The sequence below is a fragment of the Salvelinus alpinus genome, chromosome 2 (genome assembly GCF_045679555.1).
Source record: "Salvelinus alpinus chromosome 2, SLU_Salpinus.1, whole genome shotgun sequence".
Lineage (NCBI taxonomy): Eukaryota > Metazoa > Chordata > Actinopteri > Salmoniformes > Salmonidae > Salvelinus > Salvelinus alpinus.
Genome location: NC_092087.1, coordinates 94,272,664 through 94,294,287, shown reverse-complemented (window position 1 = coordinate 94,294,287; position 21,624 = coordinate 94,272,664). Strand labels below are relative to the sequence as shown.

The 21,624-nt window shown below is 44.2% G+C and overlaps 1 protein-coding gene across 1 annotated transcript in view; it reads left to right on the top strand.

The window, feature by feature from the left end:
• LOC139545533 (adhesion G protein-coupled receptor E5-like) overlaps positions 1–21,624 on the top strand; it is a 47,357-nt gene that overhangs the window by 25,685 nt on the left and 48 nt on the right. The window contains exons 5-17 of the mRNA XM_071353426.1: positions 2,782–2,825; positions 2,954–3,064; positions 3,301–3,454; positions 3,952–4,071; positions 4,290–4,516; positions 4,788–4,964; positions 8,228–8,422; positions 8,968–9,089; positions 12,083–12,178; positions 12,632–12,790; positions 17,109–17,280; positions 17,379–17,480; positions 17,748–21,624. The exon at positions 17,748–21,624 is cut by the window's right edge and continues 48 nt beyond it. Coding sequence (XP_071209527.1) covers positions 2,782–2,825; positions 2,954–3,064; positions 3,301–3,454; positions 3,952–4,071; positions 4,290–4,516; positions 4,788–4,964; positions 8,228–8,422; positions 8,968–9,089; positions 12,083–12,178; positions 12,632–12,790; positions 17,109–17,280; positions 17,379–17,480; positions 17,748–17,789 — 1,721 coding nt within the window. The 3' untranslated portion in view covers positions 17,790–21,624. The remainder of the gene's footprint in view (positions 1–2,781; positions 2,826–2,953; positions 3,065–3,300; positions 3,455–3,951; positions 4,072–4,289; positions 4,517–4,787; positions 4,965–8,227; positions 8,423–8,967; positions 9,090–12,082; positions 12,179–12,631; positions 12,791–17,108; positions 17,281–17,378; positions 17,481–17,747) is intronic.

Sequence of the window (21,624 nt, the reverse complement as noted above, 5' to 3'; positions counted from 1 at the left end):
CCCTATATAGTGCACTACTGTAGACCAGGGCCCATAGAGCGCTATATAATAGGCTGTCATTTGGGATGCGTCCTAGGATGGTTACCATGGTAACATTTCATCACTGGTGTGCTGTGGGTTTCTGGGTGTTTTAATCTCCACCTCAACTTCCTCTCTGTCTCATGTCTTCATTTGTATCTTAGTTAGTTGGTATCTGATGGTAAACTTGGTTACCCATGGCAACAACTTGGATCTACTATTGTGGTGTGGTGTGTGGTGTGTTGTGTTGTGTTGTTGTGTTGTGTTGTATTTGTATTTATTAAGGATCCCCATTAGTTCCAGTCAAGGCAGCAACTACTCTTCCTGGGGTCCAGCAACATTAAAGCAGTTTAAAAACATTACAAAACATTCACAACAGATTTCACAACACACTAAGTGTGTGCCCTTTAGGCCGTTACTCCACTACCACATACAGTATCTACAACACAAACTCCATGTGTAGTGCGTATGTTATCATGTGTGTGTGTATGCATGTCTGTTATCGTGTTTGTGTCTATGTTTATGTTCCTACACAGTCCCCACTGTTCCATAAGGCGTGTTTTTATCCATTTTTTAAACTTACTTGATGTGTAAGAGATTTACATGTAGTCACGGCTCTATGTAGTAGTGTTTCCTGTAGTCTGTTCTGGACTTGGGTATTGTGAAGAGACCTCTAGTGGCATGTCTTGTGGGGTATGTATGGGTGTCTGAGCTGTGTGCCAGTAGTTCAAACAGACAGTGTGTTGTGTTATGTTGTTATGTGTGGTGTAGTGTGTGGTGTGATCATTATGGTGTGTTGTTGTGGTGTTGTGGTGTGTTGTTGTGGTGTTGTTGTGTGTGTTTTTGTGATGTGGTTTTGTGGTATATTGTTGTGTGTTGTTGTGATGTGGTTGTGGTGTGGTGTGTGTTGTTGTGGTGTTGTTGTGGTGTGTTGTTGTGGTGTTGTTGTGTGTTGTTGTGGTGTGGTGTTGTGGTGTGTTGTTGTGGTGTGTGGTGTTGTGGTGTTGTGGTGTGTTGTTGTGGTGTGGTGTTGTGGTGTGCTGTTGTGGTGTGTGTTGTTGTGGTGTGTTGTTGTGGTGTGTGTTGTTGTGGTGGTGTTGTGGTGTGTTGTTGTGGTGTTGTTGTTGTGGTGTGGTGTTGTGGTGTGCTGTTGTGGTGTTGTTGTGGTGTGGTGTTGTGGTGTGGTGTGGTGTTGTGGTGTGTGTTGTTGTGGTGTGTTGTTGTGGTGTGTGTTGTTGTGGTGGTGTTGTGGTGTGCTGTTGTGGTGTGGTGTTGTGGTGTGCTGTTGTGGTGTGTGTTGTTGTGGTGTGTTGTTGTTGTGGTGTGTTGTTGTGGTGTGTTGTTGTGGTGTGGTGTTGTGGTGTTGTGGTGTGGGTTGTTGTGGTGTTGTGGTGTGTTGTTGTGGTGTGGTGTTGTGGTGTGCTGTTGTGGTGTGTGTTGTTGTGGTGTGTTGTTGTGGTGTGTGTTGTTGTGGTGGTGTTGTGGTGTGGTGTTGTGGTGTGGTGTTGTGGTGTTGTGGTGTGTGTTGTTGTGGTGTGTTGTTGTGGTGTGTTGTTGTGGTGGTGTTGTGGTGTGTTGTTGTGGTGGTGTTGTTGTGGTGTGGTGTTGTGGTGTTGTGGTGGTGTTGTGGTGTGTTGTTGTGGTGTGGTGTTGTGGTGTGGTGTTGTGGTGTGGTGTTGTGGTGTTGTGGTGGTGTTGTGGTGTGTTGTTGTGGTGTGTTGTTGTGGTGTGGTGTGGTGTTGTGTTGTTGTGGTGGTGTTGTGGTGTTGTTGTGGTGTGGTGTTGTGGTGTTGTGGTGTGTTGTTGTGGTGTGGTGTTGTGTTGTTGTGGTGGTGTTGTGGTGTGTTGTTGTGGTGTGTTGTTGTGGTGTGGTGTTGTGGTGTTGTGGTGTGGTGTTGTGGTGTGGTGTTGTGGTGGTGTGGTGTGGTGTGGTGTTGTGGTGTTGTGGTGTGTCGTTGTGGTGTGGGTGTTGTGGTGTTGTTGTGGTGTGGTGTTGTGGTGTGGTGTTGTGGTGTGGTGTTGTGGTGTTGTGTTGTTGTGGTGTGGTGTTGTGTTGTGTTGTTGTGTGTGTTGTTGTGGTGTGGTGTTGTGGTGTGGTGTTGTGTTGTTGTGGTGTGGGTATTGTGGTGTGGTGTTGTGGTGTGTTGTTGTGGTGTGTTGTGGTGTGGTGTTGTTGTGATGTGGTGGTGTTGTTGTGGTGTGTGTTGTTGTGGTGTTGTGATGTGGTGGTGGTGTTGTGGTGTGTTGTTGTGGTGTGTTGTTGTGGTGTGTTGTTGTGGTGTGTTGTTGTGGTGTGTTGTTGTGGTGTGGTGTTGTGGTGTTGTGTTGTGGTGTTGTGGTGTGGTGTTGTGGTGTGTTGTTGTGGTGTGGTGTTGTGGTGTGGTGTTGTTGTGTTGTTGTGTTGTGTTGTGGTTTTGTGGTGTGTTGTTGTGGTGTTGTGTGTTGTTGTGGTGCTGTTGTGGTGTGTTGTTGTGGTGTGTTGTTGTGGTGTGGTGTTGTTGTGTGTTGTTGTGGTGCTGTTGTGGTGTGTTGTTGTGGTGTGTTGTTGTGGTGTGGTGTGTTGTCGTGGTGTGGTGTTGTGTTGTGCTGTGTTGTTGTGTTGTGGTGTGTTGTTGTGTTGTGGTGTGTTGTTGTGGTGTGTTGTCGTGGTGTGGTGTTGTGTTGTGGTGTGTTGTTGTGGTGTGTTGTTGTGGTGTGGTGTGTTGTTGTGGTGTGGTGTGGTGTTGATCCAGGAGTGATGGTTTTGTTTTGTGTTTCCTTCAGTACTGACCTGTGACCAGTTCAAAGCGGATCAGACTCCTGGACAGGTGAGTTCTAAACCCAGACACCTGTGTTTTAATTAATACGTTCAAGAACTATCTTCTGACACGACAATATATGTCTTGATATAAATGTTTTTACCAATATGAAGTCAATTACATCTCCTCTCTCTCAGACTGTCCCAGGTTTAGCTGGTCTCCTGTCTCTGATGAGGAACAGCTGTCTGGTGTTGAGTAACTCTGGGGACGCAGCCGGAGGGAGACTGTCTGGAGAGGTGTTACTGGAGGTAAACCCCATACACACACACACACACACACACACACACACACACACACACACACACACACACACACACACACACACACACACACACACACACACACACACACACACACACACACACACACACACACACACAAAAATACATGCAAGGACTCACACACGGTGCAATCATGCATGCATGTACACATATACACCTCGTTCACTCACTTCCTGTCTCCTGTTTCTACTTCCTGTGTGTAGAATGTCTTCACGGAGATAAACAGTTTCCTGTCTCAAGGTATCCTAAGCAACAGCCGGGAGGTGAGTGGGTTGCTAGGCGCTGTGGAGGACGCCATGAAGCTCATCGGGCCACAGCTCAGAGACAACCACACCACCATGGAGACAGACCACGCAGGTAACATGCACACGCACGCACACACGCACATACACACACATGAACATGCACACACACTCACACACACACACACACACACACGCACACACACACAAATGCACACACACACACGAACATGCACACACTCACACGCGAACATGCACAAACACTCACACACTCACATGCACAAACTCACACACGAACATGTACACACACACACACACACACACACACACACACACACACACACACACACACACACACACACACACACACACACACACACACACACACACACACACACACACACACACACACACACACACACACACACACACACACATGCACACTCTCACACACACACACACACACAAAAACTCACACAAACATACACACAAACATACATACACACACACACACACACACATGAACACATACACATGAACTTCCAGACACAAACTCACACATGCACACACACACACATCCTCCTTCACCTTTCGCCTTGTCCTTGTACACAGAGGCAGAGCTTGCAGTGAGGAGGGGACAGACTCCGCCCATTGGGCCAATCAGCCTGGCCAATGACAACGCTCGACTGGACACCAGCTGGGAGACAGCCACCGGCAACGGGACGTACCCAGGTAGGATACTCTTCATCATCATCATCATCTCTATAACTAAGTACTATAACTTTTAGTACCAATAACTTTCCAAAACTTCCCAGAAATCCTGGATTCTGGATTCCCTCTTTATTCCCTCTTTATTCCAGGAAACTTCCAACCAGGAAACCTAAAAACCCCGGTAATTTTGGTAAAGCTACAAGAAATTCTAGTAACTTGTTTAATTCTGTGCTTCCCAGGTTTCGCTCTGGCTGGGTTGGTGTGTTACAAGACAGTGGAGAAATCTGTCAACAACTCCTTCCAGTACCTCACTGACACAGACAAAGACACAGACACAGACACAGACACAGACACAGCATCAAAGCCTAGCTACCAGATCAGTTCCAAGGTGGTAACAGCTCTCGTCAGTAACCCAGCAACAGAACACCTCGCCCAGCCTGTCATCCTCACCTTCAAACATCTACAGGTATCATTTAATAACATGATATTAGCTGATGTTAATATATGATGTATGTAAATATTATACCATATTGTAATCGTACATCTACAGCTAGGACTTTTTCATATACTGACAATGGCCTAACATAATGACGATGGCCTAACATAATGACGATGGCCAAACAGACTAACGATGGCCTAACATAATGACGATGGCCAAACATACTGACGATGGCCCTCTCCCTCTCCCTCTCCCTCTCCCTCTCCCTCTCCCTCTCCCTCTCCCTCTCCAACCCCAGGTGAGGACAGAGTCATCAGAAATGAACTATACCTGTGTCTTCTGGCGTGTCCATGAAGAGGGGGGGGTATGGTCAAGGCGTGGCTGTACCAAAGTCACGTCTAACGCTACACACACTGTGTGTTCCTGTATACACCTTAGCAGCTTTGCTGTTCTCATGGCCCTCTACCCTGTACAGGTATGATGGTGTATTTTGTCCTCCCACACCAAACGCGATCACGACACGCAGGTTAAATATCAAAATACACTCTGAACCAATTACATTCATTTGGGGATAGGTCTAAAATCATTAAACCTTTATGACAATTTAGCTAGCTAGCTTGCACTTGCTAGCTAATTTGTCCCTTTTAGCTAGCTTGCTGTTGCCAGCTAATTTGTCCTGGGATATAAACATTGAGTTGTTATTTTACCTGAAATGCACAAGGTCCTCTACTCCGACAATTAATCCACACATAAAATGGTCACCTGAATAGTTTCTAGTCATCTCTCCTCCTTCTAGGCTTTTTCTTCTCTTGACTTTATATTGCGATTGGCAACTTTCATAAATTACGTGCATTACCACCACTGACCTCGTTCGTCTTTCAGTCACCCACCACGGGATAACCAATGAGGAGATGGGTACGTGCTTCTATAAACCAATGAGGAGATGGGAGAGGCAGGACTTGCAGCGCGATCTGCGTCACAAATAGAACTTACTTCTATTTTAGCCCTTGGCACGTGCAAAATAATTTAATGATATAGATTTCTAAATTTATTTTGCAACTCTCGCGCACGCGACGCGAACAGTGTAGTCAGCCTGTAAGATCGAATCATACTACACCGACTCTGACACTCGTTGGATGTGATCTATTACAAAGGGAAGCAAAGCCGAGAGCTGCCCAGTGACACGAGCCTACCAGACAAGCTAAACCACTTCTATGCTCGCTTCGAGGAAAATACCACTGAAACATGCATGAGAGCACCAGCTGTGCCGGAAGACTGTTTGATCACGCTCTCCGCAGCCGATCTGAGTAAGACCTTTAAACAGGTCAACATTCACAATGGCAAAGGGCCAGACGGATTACTAGGACGCGTAATGGGAGCATGCGCTGACCAACTGGCAAGTGTCTTCACTGACATGTTCAACTTCTCCCTCTCCGAGTCTGTAATACCAACATGTTTTAAGTAGACCACCAGAGTGCCTGTGCCCAAGAACACAAAGGCAACCTGCCTAAATGACTACCAACCCGTGGCACTCACGTCTGCAGCCATGACGTGCTTTGAAAGGCTGGTCATGGCTCACATCAACACCATCATCCCAGAAACCCTAGACCCACTCCAATTTGCATACCGCCCCAACAGATTCACAGATGATGCAATCTCTATTGCACTCCACACTGCCCTTTCCCACATGAACAAAATGAACACCTATGTGAGAATGATATTCATTAACAACAGCTCAGCGTTCAACACCATTGTGCCCTCAAAGCTCATCAATAAGCTAAGGACCCCGGGACTAAACACCTCCCTCTGCAACTGGATCCTGGACTTCCTGATGGGCCGCCCCCAGGTGGTATGGTAGGAAACAACACATCCGCAACGCTGATCCTCAACACAGGGGCCCCTCAGGGGTGCGTGCTCAGCCCCCTCCTGTACTCCCTGTTCACTCATGACTGCACGGCCAGGCACGACATCATCATAACATTTTGCCGATGACACAACAGTGGTAGGTCTGATCACCGACAAAGACAGATAGCCTATAGGGAGGAGGTCAGAGACCTGGCCTTGTGATGCGGGGACAACAACCTCTCCCTCAAGACAAAGGAGATGATTGTGGGCTACAGGAAAAAGAGGACCGAGCACGCCCCCAGTCTTAACGACGGGTCTGTAGTGGAGCACGATGAGAGCTTCAAGTTCCTTGGTGTCCACATCACCAACAAACTAACATGGTCCAAGCACACCAAGACAGTCGTGAAGAGAGCACGACAAAACCTATTCCCCCTCAGGAGACTGAAAAGATTTGGCATGGGTCCTCAGATCCTCAAAAGGTTCTACAGCTGCACCATTGAACGCATCCTGACTGGTTGCATCACTGCCTGGTATGGCAACTGCTCGGCCTCCGACCGCAAGGCACTACAGAGGGTAGTGAGAATGGCCCAGTACATCCCTGGGGCCAAGCTTCCTGCCATCCAGGACCTCTATACCAGGTGGTGTCAGAGGAAGGCCCTAAACATTGTTAAAGACTCCAGCCACCATAGTCATAGACTGATAGGTGGTTGCCTAGACCATTTCCATTGCCCCCCCCCCCCCCCCCCCTTTACACCACTGCTACTCTCTGTTGCTATCATCTATGCATAGTCACTTTAATAACTGTACCTACATGTACATACTACCTCACCTAACTGGTTCCCCCGCACATTGACTCTGTATCGGTACCCACCTGTATATAGTCTCGCTATTGCTATTTTACTACTGCTTTTTAATCACTTGTGCTACATAATTACTTGTTACCGTTATCTCTTATTCTTATCTGTATTTTTTTAAACTTCATTGTTGGTTAGGGGCTCGTCAGTAAGCATTTCAATGTAAGGTTGTACCTGTACCTGTTGTATTCGGCGCATGTGACTAATAACATTTGATTTGATTTGTTGAATTTTCCCACTTGTGTAATGTTTATGTGCAATGGCCGATGAGCACCGATATGTTTTATCTATAATTTCTCTTCATTATTTCTCTTCATATGACAAGGATTAAAAATGTCGACATGAATCATGATCGTGACTGCTAGCTAAGACTTTGGAAGTAAGATGTTGACATGATCAGTCCAATCAAAGCAACTGTACATATAACGTGATTTGACGTCATTTTATCTGTGGCCAATGACCTTGAGCCTTCTTGGAAGGACACTTGTAGTATAACTCTATGGGAGGACCCAAAGGGCTGTAATTATGGATGTTTACCCTTACTAAGGACTTCAACTTGATGATGATGTTGTGTTCCCATGAGTGACAGAACACTGAGCCAATCACGGCGCAATGCTGCTATTTTCTGCTGCCTCGCCCCACCACCACAGAAAGCACTGAGCTAAGCTGAAACACCTGCATTTTGGAGCTGCTTCACTTAAGATAGATATATATTTTTTAATTGTTTGCAAACTGATATGTGACACGTATTAATGGCAAAATAACATGCAAAACAGGTAAGACCCCCAAAAATGTATTTATATATATATTATTTATTGTATTATTTTTTTGTTGCAAAAAATGTTGGCTTCAAAACAGATGAATGACGGGTCAACACTGACGTTATATATTATGTAACCCCCCCCACTCCTTCCTCTCTCTCTCTCGCTCTCTCCCTCTCTCTCTCTCTCTCTCTCTCTCTCTCTTTCTCTCGCTCTCTCTCTCTCTTTCTCTCTCTCTCTCTCCCTCTCTCCCTCTCTCTCTACCTCCCTCTTTCCAGGATACCTTTGAGCTGCGTCTGTTGACGTGGCTGGGTCTGTCGGTGTCTGTGGTGTGTCTGTTGCTGTGCATCCTGACCTTCTGGCTGTGTCGGTCCATCCAGGGGACACGCACCACCATCCACCTCCACCTCTGTGTCTGCCTCTTCATCGCTGACATCGTCTTCCTCACCGGCATCTCTCACACACAGAGCAAGGTGGGTATGGAGATGTGGGGAGTGTGTGTGTATGTGTTTGTGTGTGTGTCAATCTGACCATCAAGGTATATATAGCAATTTATCTTTATAATATTTTCCTTGTCACTTTGAAGATTTGGTGTTGCTCCCCCCCAAGGATCTTGTACCCCTTTCTATACCCAGGATGACAAACAAATAACTAAAAATAAGCCCTTTTTACATCCAGTCAGTTCTAAGTTTTTGAATATTCAATTTTACTTCCATCTCTCCTCCTCCCCTCCCCTTCTCCTCCTCTCCCCTCCCCTCCTCTCCTCTCCTTTCCACCCCTTCTCCACCTCTCCCCTCCTCCCCTCTCCTTTCCACCCCTTCTCCACCTCTCCTCTCCTCTCCTCTCCCGTCCCCCCTCTCCTCTCCTCCACCCTGTCCCCCCGTCCTCTCCTCTCCTTCCTCCTGTCCCCCCCTGTCCTCTCCTCTCCTTCCCCTGTCCTGTCCTGTCCTCTCCTACTCCTCTCCTCTCCTCTCCTCTCCTCTCCTCTCCTCTCCTCTCCTCTCCTCTCCTCTCTCAGGGAGGATGTAGGGTTGTAGCAGGTCTCCTCCACCTGTTCTTCCTAGGATCCTTTAGTTGGATGTTGTTAGAGGGGGTTCAGCTCTATCGCATGGTGGTCCTGGTCTTCAACACTACCATAAGGTATTGGATATATTTACTCTATGGTTATAAATTATTATGTCTTAGTATATATTTAGAGTTTATATATTTGTATTTATTTCTTTATTATATAAGTCGCTCTGGATAAGAGCGTCTGCTAAATGACTTAAATGTAATGTAAATGTAATACATTTATGTTATATTCATTTAGATACATAATGTATGTATTTATAATATTTCCTAATCTATTATATATTTTCATTATATACACTACAGTTCAAAAGTTTGGGGTCACTTAGAAATGTCCTTGTTTTTGAAAGAAAAGTAAATTTTTTGTCCATTAAAATAACATCAAATTGATCAGAAATACAGTGTAGCCTTCATTTTTCAGAACAAGAATAGACTGATGAGTTTCAGAAGAAAATTATTCGTTTCTGGCCATTTTGAGCCTGTAATCAAACCCACAAATGCTGATGCTCCAGATACTCAACTAGTCTAAAGAAGGCCAGTTTTATTGCTTCTTTAATCAGAACAACCATTTTCAGCTGTAACATAATTGCAAAAGGGTTTTCTATTGATCAATTAGCCTTTTAAAATGCTAAACTTGGATTAGCTAACACAACGTGACATTGGAACACAGAAGTGATGGTTGCTGATAATGGGCCTTTATACGCCTATGTAGATATTCCATTAAAAATTAGCCGTTTAAACCTACAATAGACATTTACAACATTAACAATGTCTACACTGTATTTCTGATCAATTTGATGTTATTGTAATGGACAATGTTTTTATTTTCTTTCAAAAACAAGGACGTTTCTAAGTGTTGAACGGTAGTGTGTGTCTTACTACTTTATTTTATCTAGCTCTTATCTACCTTGGTGTGTTACCTTTTCTTTTAACTGCTATTTTATTAACTTCTTATGGGCAGGTGGGACAGTAGCGTCCCACCTGGCCAACATCCGGTGAAATTGCAGAGAGCGAAATTCAAACTACAGTATTATAAATATTTAACTTTCATAAAATCACAAGTGTAATACATCAAAATACAGCTTAACTTCTTGTTAATCCAGCCGCGGTGTCAGATTTAAAAAAGGCTTTACGGCGAAAGCAAACCATGCGATTATCTGAGGACAGCGCCCAGCATACCAACACATGAAAAACATATTTCAACCAGGCAGGTGCGACACGAAAGTCATAAATAGCGATATAAAAAATCCCTTAACTTTGATCTTCTTCTGTTGGCACTCCAAAAGGTCCCAGATACATCACAAATGGTCCTTTTGTTCGATAAAGTCCTTCTTTATATCCATAAAAACTCAGTTTAGCTGGCGCGCTCCAGTCAATAATCCACCCAGTTTCCCTCCATCAAAATGCATACAAAATGAATCCCAAACGTTACTAATAAACTTTTCCAAACAAGTCAAACAACGTTAGAATTTAAGACGGAGAATCGTTATTGTCTTTACCGGAGAAAAATACCAAAGAACGCGTTCTCATTCACACGCTTGGAAACACTACAGCCAAAATGGGAGCCACCTAGACAAACTACAATTTCTGGCTCATTTTTCCAAAAAAGAGCCTGAAACTCTTTCTAAAGACTGTTGACATCTAGTGGAAGCCCTAGGAACTGCAACCTGGGAGGACTTCGCCTTATAATAACAGTGACAGCCATTGAAAATAGTGGTAGGCTGAATTTTTGGGGGTGGGATGGTTTGTCCTCTGTGTTTCGCCTGCCATATCAGTTCTGTTATACTCACAGACATTATTTTAACAGTTTTAGAAACGTTAGAGTGTTCTCTCTCCAAATATACCAATTATATTAACTTATCTGCGCTACGGATACCGAATACGGGTTCACTTTCCTAAACAACCGCTGAATTGCAGGGCGCCAAATTCAAAAATATTACTAAAAATATTGATAATCATTCAATCACAAGTGAAATATACCAAAACACAGCTTAGCTTGTTGTTAATCCACCTATCATGTCAGATTTTGAAAATATATTTTACAGTGAAAGAAATCCAAGCTTTTGTGAGTGTAGATTTTCAATGCTGTAAAAGCTTAGCCTTATATTAGTTTGGTTAAAAGTAAGAAAAGCAATAAAATTAATCGCTTACCTTTGATAATCTTCAGGTGTTTCCACTCATGAGGCACAACAAATCACAAAAAAAACGCCATTTAGGTTGCGCATTATTTTAAGAAAACAAAAGCCGTGTTCCGTTTGACAAATCCCAAAAAGTATCCGAAATGGTCGTAGAAACATTTAAAATGTTTTTTATAATCAAACCTCAGGTTGTCTTTAACAAAACATAATCGATAATATTTCAACCGGAGCATAACCTATTCATTAAGAGAGAAAAGGAAAATGGTGAGCTCCTCCCGCGCGAGGGGTCAGGAAATATTCAGAGGACACCTGACCTCTTTTGAAACATCTAGCTCATTTTTTCAAAATAAAAGCCTGAAACTACGTCTAAAGCCTGGTAACAGCCTGAGGAAGCCATTGGAAAAAGAATCTGGTTGATACCCCTTTAAATGGAGGTTAGACAGGCCAGGAAACAAAGATTTTTAAAAAAAGATATCACTTCCGGGTTACTTTTTCTCAGGATTTCGCTTGCAGAATTAGTATTATTTTTCTGACAGACAATATTTTGACAGTTTTGGAAACTTTGGAGTGTTTTCTATCCTAATCTGTAAATTATATGCATATTCTACGATCTGGGCCAGAGAAAATATCCGTTTACGTTGGGTACGTTATTTAAAAAAATAATAATAATAATAAAATCTGACCCCTAGCGCTAAGAAGTTAACATCCTAACTTCTAGGCCTGAGTAACAGGCAGTTTACTTTGGGCACGCTTTTCATCCGGATGTGAAAATACTGCCCCCTACCCAAGAGAGGTTCAACTCTTTGTTTCTTCTTCTTGTTGTGAACCTCTGTACCTGTATTTTATGAAGCTCTTTGTTTCTTATTATTATTGTAAACCTCTGTACCTGTATTTTATGAACCTCTGTGATTCTTCTTCTTACTGTAGACCTCTGTACCTGTATGCTGTGGGATATGGACTGCCACTGGCTATAGTCATCATCTCTGCTATCACCTACCCAGATGGATACGGTACCACACAACAGTGAGTACAGTGTGTCTGAGTCTCTAACTGTGTGTGTGTGTGTGTGTGTGTGTGTGTGTGTGTGTGTGTGTGTGTGTGTGTGTGTGTGTGTGTGTGTGTGTGTGTGTGTGTGTGTGTGTGTGTGTGTGTGTGTGTGTGTGTGTGTGTGTGTGTGTGTGTGTAAAAAAGATAAAGAGAGTTGTGTGTGTCCCAAATAAATTACCTGTCAGCTGCTGGTTGTCTCTGGAGAGAGGTTTTATTAAACATAATTATAACATGTAAATAACACCAGATAACATATTTCCAACTTTAATATAACCTTATTGTAACTATTTCCACTCTGTGTGTAATCTGTTGGTTGTCTCCAGAGAAAGATCCTTGATTGAACCTAACTTAAAGTCAACACAACATAAGAGAAATATAACATGTACTTAACCTAAATCTAATGTTATCCTCTCTGTGTGTCTCTGTCAGCTGTTGGTTATCTCTGGAGAGAGGATTCATCTGGAGTTTCTTCGGCCCAGTGTGCACCATCATCATCCTCAACGCTTTCATCTTCATCATCACTGTCTGGAGGCTGGCCCAGAAGTTCTCTAGTCTCAACCCTGACCTCTCCAACCTAAACAAGATCAAGTAAGGAGTGTGAGTGTGAGTGTGAGTGAGTGAGTGAGTGAGTGAGTGAGTGAGTGAGTGAGTGAGTGAGTGAGTGAGTGAGTGAGTGAGTGAGTGAGTGAGTGAGTGAGTGAGTGAGTGAGTGAGTGAGTGAGTGAGTGAGTGAGTGTGTGTGTGTGTGTGTGTGTGTGTGTGTGTGTGTGTGTGTGTGTGTGTGTTTGTCCCAAAATAAAATGTAACAATTGACATTTTCTTTTCTGCTGTGTACCGTATTGAAACCCCAAAATAATAACAGTGTTATTGAAAATCAATTTTATCAATCTGTACAACCTGTTAATCCTCAACTGATTTATCAATCTGTACAACCTGTTTATCCTCAAATGATTTATCAATCTGTACAGCCTGTTAATCCTCAACTGATTTATCAATCTGTACAGCCTGTTTATCCTCAACTGATTTATCAATCTGTACAGCCTGTTTATCCTCAACTGATTTATCAATCTGTACAGCCTGTTTATCCTCAACTGATTTATCAATCTGTACAGCCTGTTTATCCTCAACTGATTTATCAATCTGTACAGCCTGTTAATCCTCAACTGATTTATCAATCTGTACAACCTGTTTATCCTCAACTGATTTATCAATCTGTACAGCCTGTTTATCCTCAACTGATTTATCAATCTGTACAGCCTGTTAATCCTCAACTGATTTATCAATCTGTACAACCTGTTTATCCTCAACTGATTTATCAATCTGTACAGCCTGTTTATCCTCAACTGATTTATCAATCTGTACAACCCGTTAATCCTCAACTGATTTATCAATCTGTACAACCTGTTAATCCTCAACTGATTTATCAATCTGTACAATCTGTTAATCCTCAACTGATTTATCAATCTGTACAGCCTGTTTATCCTCAACTGATTTATCAATCTGTACAACCTGTTAATCCTCAACTGATTTATCAATCTGTACAATCTGTTAATCCTCAACTGATTTATCAATCTGTACAATCTGTTAATCCTCAACTGATTTATCAATCTGTACAACCTGTTTATCCTCAACTGATTTATCAATCTGTACAACCTGTTAATCCTCAACTGATTTATTAATCTGTATAACCTGTTAATCCTCAACTGATTTATCAATCTGTACAACCTGTTAATCCTCAACTGATTTATCACAACTTCCCCCCTAGTCACATTTCTCTCCTTTCCTATTTCTCCCACCACATCTGCCCACCTTCTCCCTTCTACTGAACCCTCAGCCTGTTCATCCCTTCTACTGAACCCTCAGCCTGTTCATCCCTTCTCCTGAACCCTCAGCCTGTTCATCCCTTCTCCTGAACCCTCAGCCTGTTCTTCCCTTCTCCTGAACCCTCAGCCTGTTCGTCCCTTCTCCTGAACCCTCAGCCTGTTCATCCCTTCTACTGAACCCTCAGCCTGTTCATCCCGTCTCCTGAACCCTCAGCCTGTTCTTCCCTTCTCCTGAACCCTCAGCCTGTTCATCCCTTCTCCTGAACCCTCAGCCTGTTCTTCCCTTCTCCTGAACCCTCAGCCTGTTCATCCCGTCTCCTGAACCCTCAGCCTGTTCATCCCGTCTCCTGAACCCTCAGCCTGTTCTTCCCTTCTCCTGAACCCTCAGCCTGTTCATCCCTTCTCCTGAACCCTCAGCCTGTTCATCCCTTCTCCTGAACCCTCAGCCTGTTCATCCCTTCTCCTGAACCCTCAGCCTGTTCATCCCTTCTCCTGAACCCTCAGGCTGTTCATCCCTTCTCCTGAACCCTCAGGCTGTTCATCCCTTCTCCTGAACCCTCAGCCTGTTCATCCCTTCTGCTGAACCCTCAGCCTGTTCATCCCTTCTCCTGAACCCTCAGCCTGTTCATCCCTTCTACTGAACCCTCAGCCTGTTCATCCCTTCTCCTGAACCCTCAGCCTGTTCTTCCCTTCTACTGAACCCTCAGCCTGTTCATCCCTTCTCCTGAACCCTCAGCCTGCTCATCCCTTCTCCTGAACCCTCAGCCTGTTCTTCCCTTCTACTGAACCCTCAGCCTGTTCATCCCTTCTCCTGAACCCTCAGCCTGTTTGTCCCTTCTCCTGAACCCTCAGCCTGTTCATCCCTTCTCCTGAACCCTCAGCCTGTTCATCCCTTCTCCTGAACCCTCAGCCTGTTCATCCCTTCTCCTGAACCCTCAGCCTGTTCATCCTTTCTACTGAACCCTCAGCCTGTTCATCCCTTCTCCTGAACCCTCAGCCTGTTCATCCCTTCTCCTGAACCCTCAGCATGTTCATCCCTTCTCCTGAACCCTCAGCCTGTTCATCCCTTCTCCTGAACCCTCAGCCTGTTCATCCCTTCTCCTGAACCCTCAGCCTGTTCATCCCTTCTCCTGAACCCTCAGCCTGTTCATCCCTTCTGCTGAACCCTCAGCCTGTTCATCCCTTCTCCTGAACCCTCAGCCTGTTCATCCCTTCTACTGAACCCTCAGCCTGTTCATCCCTTCTCCTGAACCCTCAGCCTGTTCTTCCCTTCTACTGAACCCTCAGCCTGTTCATCCCTTCTCCTGAACCCTCAGCCTGCTCATCCCTTCTCCTGAACCCTCAGCCTGTTCTTCCCTTCTACTGAACCCTCAGCCTGTTCATCCCTTCTCCTGAACCCTCAGCCTGTTTGTCCCTTCTCCTGAACCCTCAGCCTGTTCATCCCTTCTCCTGAACCCTCAGCCTGTTCATCCCTTCTCCTGAACCCTCAGCCTGTTCATCCCTTCTCCTGAACCCTCAGCCTGTTCATCCCTTCTACTGAACCCTCAGCCTGTTCATCCCTTCTCCTGAACCCTCAGCCTGTTCATCCCTTCTCCTGAACCCTCAGCATGTTCATCCCTTCTCCTGAACCCTCAGCCTGTTCATCCCTTCTCCTGAACCCTCAGCCTGTTCATCCCTTCTCCTGAACCCTCAGCCTGTTCATCCCTTCTCCTGAACCCTCAGCCTGTTCATCCCTTCTCAGTGGTGCTTTAGCTGAACCAGCGCTAGAGCTGCTACCGGGCTCTGAGCTCGTTCTCTGGACAATTACGCTCCAAGTACCCCTCTCTTCCAAACCCAAAGCATTTCATTGATTCAGTAGAAGCGTAGAACACATAATCAAACGCATCAATCCTGAAACTGAACGCTAAATTCAGTTTGTCAGTGTCCTTCTTTAAAATCATGTGCACTCGTCTCCTACGAGTCACGACATGTTTCAACAAAGGCGATTTGCGTCCAAAAATAAAAACAATTATTGTAGAAACAAGTTCTCCACGACGAGATAACTCTCGCTCCAACACTTCTCTAACAAAAGGGGGCAACGTTGGAAAGTATAACTTTCTTCGCCAGATTCATAAGAGGGAACACCGACGTCCGTGTCTCCCGCAACACAACACCACTCTCAACTATCCACCTTTTCAATACAATCTAACAATATTACTACAGCGCTATTCATCCTCGAGGCTGATTTTATGCGATCACACCCAATGATAGTGGCCGCCGCTAAACTACATTCTTCCACCGAACAACCTGTCTGCAGCGGGAATCTTCACCCCATGCCGCCGACTTAGTTTTTCAGACACCTCCACGAGTGGCCATGACAACCAGCCCCTCCGGCTGGTTACGCCCTGGAGAGAACCAACCTCAACGATCCCACCACCCCTATACGTGCTTAGTGATAGTGAGACAATATACCCTTAAAACAACTAAACTAATCTATATATATATATATACAGTGGGGAGAACAAGTATTTGAAACACTGCCGATTTTGCAGGTTTTCCAACTTACAAAGCATGTAGAGGTCTGTAATTTTTATCATAGGTACACTTCAACTGTGAGAGACGTTGTATGATTTTTAAGTAATTAATGGAGAGAGGAATGGAGAGAGAGACAGAGAGACAGAGAGAGAGAGGAATGGAGAGAGAGACAGAGAGAGAGAGGAATGGAGAAATAAAGGGAATATTAGAACAGCCCAAAATCCTTGGTGTGTGAATGAATTAACTAATGCAATTCAGATTTTATTTGTGAAATAAAACTTCTAAAACTGTCTTTCTCCCCTTGTCTTCTCCCTCCACCCCTCCCATCCCTCCTCCCCTCCCCTCCCTTCTTCCCCTTATCTCCCTCCTCCTCCCTCCTCCCTCCCTCCCCCCTCCTTCCCCCTCCTTCCCGTCCTCCCTCCTTCCTCCCCTCCTCCTCCCCTCTCCTTCCCCCTCCTTCCCTCCTCCTTCCCGTCCTCCCTCCTTCCCTCCCCACCCTCACCCCCTCCCTCCCCTTCCCGTCCTCCCTCCTCCCTCCCCCTTCCCTCCTCCTCCCCCTCTCTCTCCAGGGTGTTCACAGTGACAGCAGTGGCCCAGCTGTGTGTGTTGGGTACTATGTGGATATTTGGAGTGTTCCAGTTCCAAGAGGAGGGGACAGTGGTCATGACATATCTCTTCACTATCCTCAACTCTCTACAGGGAGCACTGCTGTTCATCATGCACTGCCTACTGAACAAAACGGTATGGTGTGTGTGTGTGTGTGTGTGTGTGTGTGTGTGTGTGTGTGTGTGTGTGTGTGTGTGTGTGTGTGTAACACTGTGCTCTGCTGCCCTCATCAGGTTAGAGAGGAGTATGGCAAGCTCCTGTCCTGTATCTGCACACCACAGAAGAAGAGATACTCAGAGTTCAGCACTACCAACCCTTCCTCCAGCCAATCCCAGGTACACAGAGAGAGAGAGAGAGAGAGAGAGAGAGAGAGAGAGAGAGAGAGAGAGAGAGAGAGAGAGAGAGAGAGAGAGAGAGAGAGAGAGAGAGAGAGAGAGAGAGAGAGAGAGAGAGAGAGAGAGAGAGAGAGAGAGAGAGAGAGAGAGAGAGAGAGAGAGAGAGAGAGAGAGAGAGAGAGAGAGAGAGAGAGAGAGAGAGAGAGAGAGAGAGAGAGAGCACTTTCAGTATGTTAACCTCTGTCCTTGTACCATTGTGTGTCCTAGGGGTCAAGGGATCCCCAAAATACAGGGGGGTTGCAGATATGATGACATCACCGAACCCCCACAATGCACCTCTTTACTCCCCTTCCCTTTTCAGGCCTGGTCAGTAGAAAATGTGCCCTACTAGCCCGGCTGGTCAGTAGAAATGTGCTCTATCTCGAACATAAAATGGTTCTTCGGCTGTCCCTGTAGAAGAACCCTTTTTTGGTTCCGGATAGAACGTTTTTTTTGTTCTAGGTAGAACCTTTTTGGATTCCATCTAGATACCTTTCCACAGAGGGTTCTACCTGGAACCATAAAGGTGCTTCTATGTGGACAGCCGAAGAACCCTTTTGGAACCCCCTTTTTCTAAGTGTGTACTAGCCCGGCTGATCAGCAGAACATGTACCTTACTAGCCCGGCTGATCAGTGCTCGGAATCCTTAAATTCCACCCCTGATTAGACAACTGTCTTATCAAGCGTTACGTTATCCAAACAGAAGTTATATGATCTTCATGCCATCCAATAGGAATCCATATCCTCTTCATGTCATCCAATAGGATAAGAGGGAGAAGGAAGTGACAATGATGCAATGATGTCACGGTAGTTTCATTTTCACCGACGTAACATTTACATTTCAGTCATTAAGCAGATGTTCATATGCAGAGCATCTTACAGACAGAAAAGAAAGAAGGACCATATGATGTTTATGTCATCCAATCAGAAGATATATGATCTTCCTGTCATCCAATAGGAATCCATATGATCTTAATGTCATCCAATAGGAATCCATATGATCTTATGTCATCCAATCAGAAGTTATATCCTCTTTATGTCATTTTTACAGCCACAGAAGATCAGTACTATTTTACACCACGTCATCAAATAGATGAAACCACAAACAGAAGCTTTCTTCCTTTACAACAATGTGATAGATTTACAGTAATATTTATTACCAAGAGCACAAGAGAGGGTTACTTTTCTACACAAATAAACCCAGAGGGATTTAGAAAAACCTAACATTATGTGAACATATGTGTTAGTTGTGACCTAATGGAGTGTTATACTGTAAATGTGTGTATTTTCTGCAGTCATTAATACTTCATAATAACTTTCAAAGATAGGCCTTTTCAAATTATTATACATATTTATTAATACTTATAATAATTATTTCAAACGTTGTTTAAATGCTAATGTAATGGAAGGCTTGTAATGCTTACACATTCTTATAAATGTTTATAAACGCTTACAAACATATATTTTTTATAGTTCATAAATTGTTTGTTAAAATGCTTATTCATTATAGTTATTATGAAGTGTTACCATAGCAACCTCTATCAGGGCCTTCATGCACCCCAATAATCTGAAGGGACACAGAGTATGAGAGGATGGCTGGTGGGTGGTCCGGAAGGGGGCTAGTTGAATCATTTTGAATTTTTCAAACACCTGAAAAAGCTTTTTCCTGCAATCTAGAGCCATAACCATTATGCTTAATTCTATGTAAAATATATATATTTTTTGCATGTCTAAGTTTACTTATTGAGCTATCTGTACCCTCCTGACTGGTGATTATTATTATTATGCATCGCTTTTTAAAATCTGCCTAAAATATTCAATGGAATATGAGTCTTATTCAGTACATTTAGTTATTGCTTGCTGAGATAGTTAACACACGGGATAAGCCTCTGTGTCCTCTGTGGGCATGATGGCTCTGACCTCTGACCTCTGTGCATATAATGAGACAATAGAAGAGTCTTTGAGTAGAACATGGCTTCATCAATCACACTGCTTTTGTCCAAAAACAGCGTTTATCAACAGGTTTATTTCAGAGATCCCAGTTGAAAGATTCCCGGAATCAGGAGGAAATAAGCAGGAAATCGGGATTTTGGGAAAAACCTGGACATTTGTTTGAAAGGTTAAAGAAAATGTGATACCCTACGGGCGTTTTCCTGTACACAGGAAGGTTTGTTTACTTCTGACCAACAGAACCCGGGTCAACGACTGTGAACCAGACTCCTTAGTTGTTACGCCAAGAGAACCCAACCTCCTGACGAGGTCGCTACAATAGATCATATTATAATATCATGAATAAAGTGGTAGAGGTCCTTAGGCACATATATTCTTTTGCACTTTTACTTCCATGGTAGAGGTCCATAGGTACAGATCTAGGATCAGAATACAGTAATGTACTGTACAGTTCTGCCATGGTAGATGTCCATAGGCACAGATCTAGGACCAGAATACAGTAATGTAGTGTACAGTTCTGCCATGGTAGAGGTCCTTCGGTACAGATCTAGGACCAGAATACAGTAATGTACTGTACAGTTCTGCCATGGTAGAGGTCCTTCGGTACAGATCTAGGACCAGAATACAGTAATGTAGTGTACAGTTCTGCCATGGTAGAGGTCCTTCGGTACAGATCTAGTATCAGAATACAGTAATGTACTGTACAGTTCTGCCATGGTAGAGGTCCTTCGGTACAGATCTAGGACCAGAATACAGTAATGTAGTGTACAGTTCTGCCATGGTAGAGGTCCTTCGGTACAGATCTAGGACCAGAATACAGTAATGTAGTGTACAGTTCTGCCATGGTAGAGGTCCTTCGGTACAGATCTAGGACCAGAATACAGTAATGTAGTGTACAGTTCTGCCATTGTAGAGGTTGTCCTTAGCCACAGATCTAAGGTACATAACATTTTTTATTTTTTTACTTTTAAATTAGTGATTTATAGCCATTGATTCTTGAAGAATATGACGTATAACTGCCTAATACGTTTAGTTCAACTGTTCAAGTTCAACATCAGTGTCACGCCCTGACCTTAGAGAGCCTTTTTATTTCTCTATTTGGTTAGGTCGGGGTGTGATTTGGGCGGGCATTCTAGTTTTTCTATTTCTTTGTTGGCCGGGTATGGTTCCCAATCAGAGGCAGCTGTCTATCGTTGTCTCTGATTGGGGATCATACTTAGACAGCCTTTTTCCCACCTTTAGTTTGTGGGATCTTGTGTTTGTGTAGTGCCTGTGAGCACTCCAGTCGTTACGTCTCGTTTGCTGTTTATTGTTTTTGTTGGTGAGTTTCATTTAAATCAACATGTGGAACTCCATGCACGCTGCGCCTTGGTCCGCTCATTTCAACCAACGTGACAATCAGAACCCAAAATATAAGCTTGTGTTAATCCATTGTTTGTAAACAATGTCACATGGTTAAAAAAAAACTCATTTTGAGCTCACGGATGTTCTTGCATTCATAGCTCAGTCTATTATTTGAAAGTGGTTACATCATCGCTCAGCTGATAACCAAAACAAGTGGTGGGTGGGGGGGGAACCCCTTTTGAAAGTGGTTACATCGCTCAGCTGATAACCAAAACAAGCGGAGGTTGGGGGTGGAACCCCTTTTGAAAGTGGTTACATCGCTCAGCTGCTAACCAAAACAAGTGGTGGGTGGGGGGGAACCCCTTTTGAAAGTGGTTACATCGCTCAGCTGATAACCAAAACAAGCGGAGGGTGGGGAGGGAACCCCTTTTGAAAGTGGTTACATCGCTCAGCTGATAACCAAAACAAGCGGAGGGTGGGGAGGGAACCCCTTTTGAAAGTGGTTACATCGCTCAGCTGATAACCAAAACAAGCGGAGGGTGGGGAGGGAACCCCTTTTGAAAGTGGTTACATCGCTCAGCTGATAACCAAAACAAGCGGAGGGTGGGGGGGGGGAACCCCTTTTGAAAGTGGTTACATCATCCCTCAGCTGATAACCAAAACAAGCGGCGGGTGGGGGGGAAACCCCTTTAAGGTTCCACCCGACATGAGATACTCAGCTGTCTTCAAGAATTTGTCAAAACAATGTCTGCAATCAATATATTTTTTTTATTCTATTATTTTGCACTTTTACTTCAACAATCGGTTTGGT